We start from the raw sequence: 8433 nt of genomic DNA, 5'->3' as shown, positions 1-8433 counted from the left end.
AAAGGGCCAAAGAGAGAGAAAGTAGGATCACCAAAGACTTTACAATTTCTATATGTCCATAAAGTCCATAGAGCCTAGTAGCGAACCCAAACGAAGAAAAGATGAAACTCCGGTCTGGATGGATGAAACCCAAATAGCCAGAAGAACTTCCCAAACGGAACAGATGGGAATCTCGCTCGCAAGTGCTATCAAAGCAGATCAAAAAACTCACGAGAGCACGGACAATGCCAAAACAAGTGTGGCACAGTCTCCGAAGAAGTAGAACATCTATGGCAAAGTGTAGGAGCAATGTGTCGATGAGCTAATAGCTATCCAGATGGAAACACTCCCAAAAGAACTCGCCAAAAGAAAACCTGTTGCCGAAGTGGTACTTTATAGGCCCAAAGTTGCTGTAATCTCTTCCTCCACCACTTGGTTGGGCGATGCATTTGCCAAACAGAATCACCTCTCTCTAAAACCCAAGGTTGAGGCAATTTTATACAATGCAGGTACAGTAATTTGAGATAGCCTCAAAGGACGAGAAGAGGACCCTGGAGAAGTCAAAGTCCAAGCTTCCAGTCAGCGGTCTTGGAGTTCCAAAGGAGGAATCGGAACAAAGGGCGAAAGCATAGAAGTAATTTGTTGCCACAAAGGACGATAATGAGAGCCCAATCCATATGTAGTGGCCACTAAAGAAAAGGGGAGCACAGTACCAGCATCATCTATAACATCAGCAACCGAGGTGATGCCTTTAAATGAGACAAAGTAGGAACGTCGAGGTTTCTGTAAAGCCAAGGGAGGCTGAAAGACTTCCGACCAGTAAATGCTTTTAGCTCTCAAAGAATTCCCAAGCAAAGATTGCCGTCCATTCCATTCCAGGTGAGAAAGAACATGCTTCCAGTCAAGAAGCAAGTGGGAGACAAAAGGGCATCCAAGCAAAGTGCCATCAGTGCAGCCAAAAAAGAAATCCCAGTGATCGAGTTGCCAATGACCAAACACAGAAATACTGATATGAGTGACCAGAGTCCTAATCATAAGAGCCCAAGGCTGATCACCTTTTGCAGAAATTGCAGCAACATTTTCCCCTTTGGGCAAGAATATGCACATGAATATCTGTGATGTTCAATCCACCATGCATCTTGGGAGAACAAATGTGATGCATCGAAAGCAGCCTGAGACTTTTTCTGCCATGTTTGGATCGCCAAAAGAGTTCCATAAAGATAGACATAAAAGATGTAAGATCTTAGTGAACATGATCAATGGCAAGTAAAATTGAATATATGCCACAAGGATGGACTGCACTATTCGAAGACGAACATGCAAAGGCTCGGTTGCCAGTTTCCAATACTCAAGCCTTTTCCAAAGCTTAGCCAAAACCCAATCAGTTTGCTGTCGGCGAGTGAGTTCCCACCCCAAAGGGTAACCAAGATGATGAACAAACTAAGTGGGTGGAATGATATCCCTAGGCCATAATAGACTATGCCAGTCTTTGGAATGCAAAGGGAGCAACTTAGACTTCTGAAAATTAACATGAAGACTAGCATAGAGAGGGCCTGCATCAAGGCACCAAGATCATGGGGTGTATTCTTCGGGGTAAAGAAAGAATCATCAGCATAAGCTTGAGCAACCATGCTACAATTAGCATCCAATTCCAAGCCATGAAGTGATCCTGTAGCCACAAGATGATCAATATATTGCAGCATAGAATGAGTAGCAATGGCATACAGTAAAGCACTGAGAGGACATCCCTGGCAGATCGAACAACGAAGAGTCCACTCATTAGAGATATCCCTAGAGATAATGCAAGCCACATTGCTATCTCTGTAAAGCCAGTAAATAACCTGCTGCATTTTTTGTCCAAACCCCATGCTCGCATAGTTTGCGAGATGAAATCCCATTGAACTGTGTCAAAGGCTTTTGCAATATCTACTTGCAAGAGTAGAACATCCTGCTGTGTGTATTTGGCATATTCAATCTCAATATGGCGACATGGAACAAAGCCATATTGGGAGGGATGCAACCCATCATGCAAATAACCTTTAATCCGATCAACCACCATTTTGGCAATGATCTTGTAAATGACTGGCATGAGCGTGATTGGCCTCCAATCACCCAGTGAATCACATAGCTGCTTTTTTGGAATCAGCTTGAGAAGACCCTTTTTCCATGACAAAGGCATCTGCTAATTTTGCCATGCTGTATTTACCATTTCCAGCAAGGTGAATTTAAGAAGATCCCAGAATGCAAGAAAAAATTCAACTGTTAGACCATCCCATCCTGGAGATTTCCATCTGCCATAGGATCTCAGTGCATCAGACAATTCCCTTTCAGTGAAGGGATGTTCAAGTTCCAAAGCCTGAGCATCGACAGAAGTGGATGAATATGTTGCAAAAGAAGCTGACGTGCAGACATGACCCAAGGAGAAAGAGTATCCAGATGCCCAAAATGAGTGGAGAAGTGCTCCACACATAAATCAGCAAGCTCTGAATGAGATGTTGACCAAGAACCATCAGGCATTCGGATCCGACAGATATTGGTAGACTGTCTTTTGTAGTGTGAACTCTTAAAAAATTGCTTGGAAGAGCAACCTTTATCCAAAAATACCCGTTGTCTGGATCGAGTTTCCCATTTAGCAAGCTTTCTGCGATCATTAGATTGAAGAGATAATTGAGCTTGACATAAGAGCATGCTTTCCTCTGAAGACAAAGGGCGAAGATGAGCAAGCTCAGTCAAACTCTGACATGTAAATTGGGCACATGCTACAGTCTCCCTTGTGGCTTGCATAAAGGATTTGCGATAATCTTAAATAACTGCTTGCATCCTAGCAACAAAAGCCTACTAGGCATAACTAAAACCAATGCGTATCTAACGAGAGAGAGGCTGAATAGCATCAGAGACCAAGGCTTTAAAGTCAGCATGCTCCAGATAACTATTATTAATCAGCAAAAGCCTTCAGCAAGGCAATCTATCAGTGGGAAATTCATGTAAGGAAAGCCTCAACCAAAGAGGAGCATGATCCGAATGTGTGAAAGCATGATCAACCCAAATTTGACAAGTAAAGGCATCACAATGCTGTGGATCAATCTGATACCATCTGTCCAAGCATGCCCGATAAGAAGATTGAGCATTATGCTGAAAGGTATAACCCGAAAGCATGGGTTGTAATTCCTTCCAGAGATCAACTAGGCACAACTAAAGCAAAAAATCAGACCATGCCTATGTTTCAGAAGCCAACATATGAGTGTGGCTTGAGGTGTTGTCACCCGATTGAGGGGCATTATTAAAGTCACCACAAATGAAGGCATGTTGTCGCCATGGATAAGTATGAATGGCAGCCCAGATCAAAGCTCTATCACGAGAAGACTGGGGGGCATAAACCGATGCAAATTCAAAAATTTCCCCTTGAACAAGGCATTGAACAATAATCCATCTACCATGGCGATCATTGAGAGCCACAACAGGTTGAAGGTCGTGCTTTACCAAAAAAGCCACACTAGAAAAGGAGTGCTCTCCAGCATAGAAGATATCATAACCAGCAAAATGGCCTATTTGACCAGCAGACATATGCTGATTATGCTCTTGCAAAGCAATTATATCAGGCTGCAATTGCCTCTGATATACATCCAGACGAGTTTCCATTTGCGACCATCACACATTCCCTGTACATTGAGAGTAACTTCAGATGATCAATCATATTTACAGTTATGGGACAAGTATGTACAGCAACTAACGGGCTGTCTACGTCTGGATTGCCACCTCAATGTCTGGGCCTCTAAGCATTAGCCTGAGGAGAGGACAAAAGTGCAGCAACTTCTTCTTCAGGAAACAAGGTCCGATTTGTAGTCACAGCAGCCCAGGTCAAGCCAACACCAGAGTTTTCAACAGGTGTTTTCCCATGAGAGGATGCACCACTCCAAGTGCGAGAAGGCAAAGGTCGCCTGGGGGAGATCACTTTGCAAGGAGTTTGCCATCCATCAGTCAAAAAATTTTCCCCCTTCCCTTGAGGTGGAGAGGACAAAGGCATAGGAAAAGAAGCATTACCATGTGAGATAGCCGAGGCTTTGCCTTTGTCTTGAATATAGAAAAACTGTTTGACCCCTTTGTTTTTGACCACAGAAGAGACATTTGCATTCTTATTCAAAGGCTGAACCATTTGAGCTTGCACTGGCATCCGTGGAGCTCGGGAAGGGCATTGTGAAGCCATGTGCCCAAATTGCTTGCATTCAAAGCAAGCACCTGCAAATAGCCCCCACTTGAGCTTGTAAAAGGCACTGCCCATGGACAAATTATTTATAGTAACCGAGTATGAAACTGGAGTGGGATGATCTGTATCCCACAAAATGCAGAAGCGATTCGAATTTCCATTGGGTCGCGGTGGACATACCACCTTACCGAGGGAAGCTGCAATTTTAGGTAGAAGAGAAGACGAGCATTGAGGAAAATCCACAACTTCCACCCAAACAGGGCAACGAAATCAATGCCTAATAATCCCGGGTGGGAGACCATGACAGAACATGGACCATCTGCTGGCCATAGAAAAGAGGAGAGTGCTCCAGCAAAACCTGACGGTGCTCCTCATCAGCCATGATGATCTCAAAAAAGCCCCTCATTGCATAATGAACTTTTTTGACATAAGAACCACCCAGGGTTCGAGTCAACCAATTCCCAACATCTGCAGCAACAGGCATCCGTCCTGGGAAGAAAATTATAATTGCATGCTTTGCATACTCCTTAATTGGATTAAATATATCATCCACTTCCACCATAATGCCAGTGGTGGGAAGTGGATCTTTCCAACCTTTACGGGTGTCTTCAAACTCTTCATGCATAGCCTCATAAACAAGCTGTTGAGCCTCAGCACAGTCATGAAGGGAATCATCTGAATCCATCACCTGTTTTTGTTTCTTGTTGGAAACCGACTTGTCTTTGTGAAAGGTTTTCTCATAGGAATAATCCGCCATTCGAGTTAAGGAAAAAACTTGGAAGCAGCAACGCGTTACAAGGAGGAAAGCACAGCAGGTACAAAACTGTACGGTTTTTTCCTGGCGGTACGGATAAAATCGTACATATTTTTGACAGTACGATTTTAATTTTTTTTCCGGTAGGCAAACTGTACGGACTTCCCCGACTGTATGGACAAAAACTGTACGGGCTGTTACCGGACAAAATCGTACGGATTTTTGACACACACACAAACACACACAAGGTAGTAGGAACTGTGGACTTGCAAGGTGATGAAAGGGCCTCTTTCTTCTTCATCTTCTTCATTTTTCTTGTTGGATCATCTTCATCTTCAAAACAAAATTTGAGTTCAAAAGTTGAAGCAAGCAGGGACTTGCATTATGACGTTGCATCTCCCCAAAAATTCCGTTGATTCCGTTAATGCAACTTCATCTTCTCCATCCTTTGATGGTGTGCTGCTGCTGCTGTCTATGGATTCACGCCTCAGAAGCCTCAACCTTCGCCATCGCCATCGCCATCGCCATAGCCATCCTCCCATCGCCATGCGCACCTCCCCCTCTCTCCCCTTTCACCTCCCCTTCTCCCGCTTCCGTCAACACCTCCCTCCTCCACCTTCTTCCCCCCATTTTCCTCCTCCCTCCCTTCCCCTTCCCTTTCTGCCTCCCTTCCGTCCTTGCCTTCTCGACTCCCCGTCTCCTTCATTCCCTCCCCCTTCTCTGTTTCGCCCATCAGCGGAACGCCTCCAGATTTTGGCCCCGACCACCTGCTTTGCCACCCCCCCCATCCTTGTACCGCTGATTCCCGTCGCCCTTCCCGACATGCACGCTTCTACGCGCCACGCATCCCCGTCGCTCCCCGGACTTCAAAATGGTGAAGGGAAATTGGAGATGTTGGCAGAGGTCAAGCAAGAGACCGAGGTCGAGCAAGAACGCAGTGCATTGGATTACGACGCGCCTCGTGAATGTGGCGAACTTTCTGAGTGGTTACCGGGGGGACTGGGAGAGTGGTCGTTGCGGGGGGTCGAAAACGAACTCGAGGATTTCCAGGTGATGGATTCTACAGGACCGCATTGCGGACAAGTTCACGCGGGAGCCTACGAAACGTCAGTAATAGATGAGAAACCTCTTCAGTTATGGCTTGTAGATCCCTTTGTTAATCGGAAGGGCTTTCTGCAGTCAGACGATGCGGCATTTGCAAAATCGGAGGTAAAAAGCGAGACGCCTTTACCGTTGCATTCCGGTGGATTCTTTTCAAAACCAGCAATACTAGACGAAAAGCCTTTGCAGCAATCGTTTGTTGATGGCAAGGATAATCAAGATGATGTCCGACTATCGAATGAAGCGATTTTCGCACGCTTGATAGGAAGGATACATAACTACCCGACAGGTACTTGGAAGCGCAAAGGTAAGCGTGGCGTCAGGCCTATCAAGATACCTGTTCGGAGGGAGTTTGTGGATAACAAGAGCCTCATTCTATCAGGCAGAGAAGCAAAATGCCGCACTAAACTGCAGCTTCGCAAGCAAAGCTTGTTTCCAATGGCTTCCAGGAGGTACAACCAATCAGCCTGTTTGAACGGAATTTGCAAACAAAACGACGGACGTTGGTTGAGAGACAGAACACAGGTCCACGGTCTGACCTGCAGAGCATGCACAGGGTGTGAATTCACACCCGGACGGCAGAGAAAAAAACACGCAGCAAATAGGTCGCGCATGCTCAAGCCTCGGTTCCTTACTTACTCAAAGGTGTTCAATTCGTTGAACAAGCTCTATTTCATGTCAATAGGAAATCTACCTTTGTATATCGTGAATATGCTTTCTGCCCTTGCTAATATGAGTTCAGAAAGGTGTAGATGAGTATGATTGGGCGGCCCTTCTAAATATGCTCGAAGCTTTATACGTTTCTGCAAATCTGGCTTGACTTGACTCCTTAATTCAGGCTTGAACTTTAAATCGAAATACAATGTGCTTGGTTGACGGTTACTAAGCGTAGCTGTGTATTGGCAATTTGCAGCTTAAAGTTCAGGCGACTACTAAAAAGCGGTCAAAATTACATAACCAGCTGATGAGGTATCCACCTGCCTCCGTGTTTTGATTCGAGCTTGTGTTCTGGTCACTTAGCCAAGTGTTAGGAACTTGGCAAACTAGTACTTAAACGAAGGTATAAATTGTAAAATTGACTTGTAAAATACAGTCACGTTGCCTACTTTTGTGAATGCAAATGATATTTAAGAGCATATCCATAACGTTTATTCTACAACGCCTTTAGCAGTTGGATGATTTGAAGCTTTTCGAATACAGCTCGAGAGGCTCTATATGATTCATCCCTTATCTCTTGGAAAAGAATGCACATAAAGAATTAAATAACAAAAGCAGTTGGCCTAAGAAAGCTCTCTCTCTTTGTCTTACTGCAGGAGTCTGGATGTCATTCTGGCTTTACCTGCCTTTTACTCAGGTATTTGATATGAGTGTAGAAGTTTTCAGTATTGAGAGATCTATTGTCGTGAATAATTTTGCACAAATGTTGTTTCTTGAAAGTATATAATGTTGTATGGGCTTGGTTTCAGAGCAACAGAAAAGTCACTTTCGAAAAAAATAGTAAAAATGCTCAAGATAAGTTTCTAAGTCACCGTTGTCAAAAGGGTGTCAGTATCCAGCTGGACACGTCTCTTCAGGAAGCAAGGGTAATTTCCAAGAGGACAGCGTCCTTAAAAGGAGAGGTTGAGCTTAAGGTTGGGCCAAGCTGAGTCATAACCATTTAAGGCGAAGACCTAAACCTTTTGAAAGTAGGGGTTCTCTCAATCTAGAGGAAAGGATGGGAAATTGCAGTGTGGGTGACTCAGGTTGGATTGTTCTGGAGATTTGATGCGGTGCTTTTGATAAACACAGCATGGGTTTCATGTGGTAATTCTTGTTAGAATTACATCAAGACAAACCCAAGGAAGACAACAGAGCACGTGAATTTTTGTGAACTGAGTCAACCGAGACCAGCAGTTGTGCTTGCTAAAAGAACATAGAGAATTTATGACATTTTGATGAAGAGCGGCTTCTTGATTGAAAAACAATGTGCCTTTAAACCAGAGTGGCAGATTGAGCAATGCCACAAGAAAGGATGGAAAAGTTGGTACTGTTTTTTGTGAGGCCATGCTTGGTTTTGTTTTCTGGGAGCATCATCTTCAGGGCAGGGTAAAGGGAATGGTAGGCAAAACCTTGGCATGAATGAAAACAATGCATTGACAAATCTTGTTCGTGCTTGGGCACAAATGCTTTGTAGATGTCCTTGACCAGGCTTGACAAGTAACACTCTATACAAGGCGCCTGTGATCATCATCTCCACTGGCCTGCTAAAAGCTGCCTGTAATCATCAACAGAGCAGGCCTGGCAAAAGATGACTGCGTGATGCAAGGCCCATATGAAGATTCTCTCAAAACTGTAACTACAACCCTCATTTTGTCATCCAAATTGAATAGTTAGTTTTGACACATTACAGGGTTAC

At 44.3% G+C, this 8433-nt stretch overlaps 1 protein-coding gene across 1 annotated transcript; it reads left to right on the top strand.

Moving 5' to 3' along the window:
* The first annotated feature begins 5759 nt into the window (after nt 1-5759).
* LOC147887838 (uncharacterized) lies at nt 5760-7874 on the top strand. The gene is made up of 4 exons (XM_087393233.1): nt 5760-6683; nt 6952-7007; nt 7352-7392; nt 7505-7874. The coding sequence occupies exons 1-4, from the start codon at nt 5760-5762 to the stop codon at nt 7534-7536; spliced, it is 1053 nt and encodes a 350-aa protein (XP_087249359.1). The 3' UTR covers nt 7537-7874.
* Nucleotides 7875-8433: the final 559 nt, after the last annotated feature.

This window comes from Dipteris shenzhenensis, chromosome 22, assembly GCF_047967505.1.
Source record: "Dipteris shenzhenensis isolate YYH24624 ecotype China chromosome 22, Dip_SZ_1.0, whole genome shotgun sequence".
In the NCBI taxonomy this organism is placed as follows: Eukaryota; Viridiplantae; Streptophyta; class Polypodiopsida; order Gleicheniales; family Dipteridaceae; genus Dipteris; species Dipteris shenzhenensis.
The sequence above is the reverse complement of the archived record's forward strand: the minus strand, read 5'-3'. Positions and strand labels throughout refer to the sequence as shown.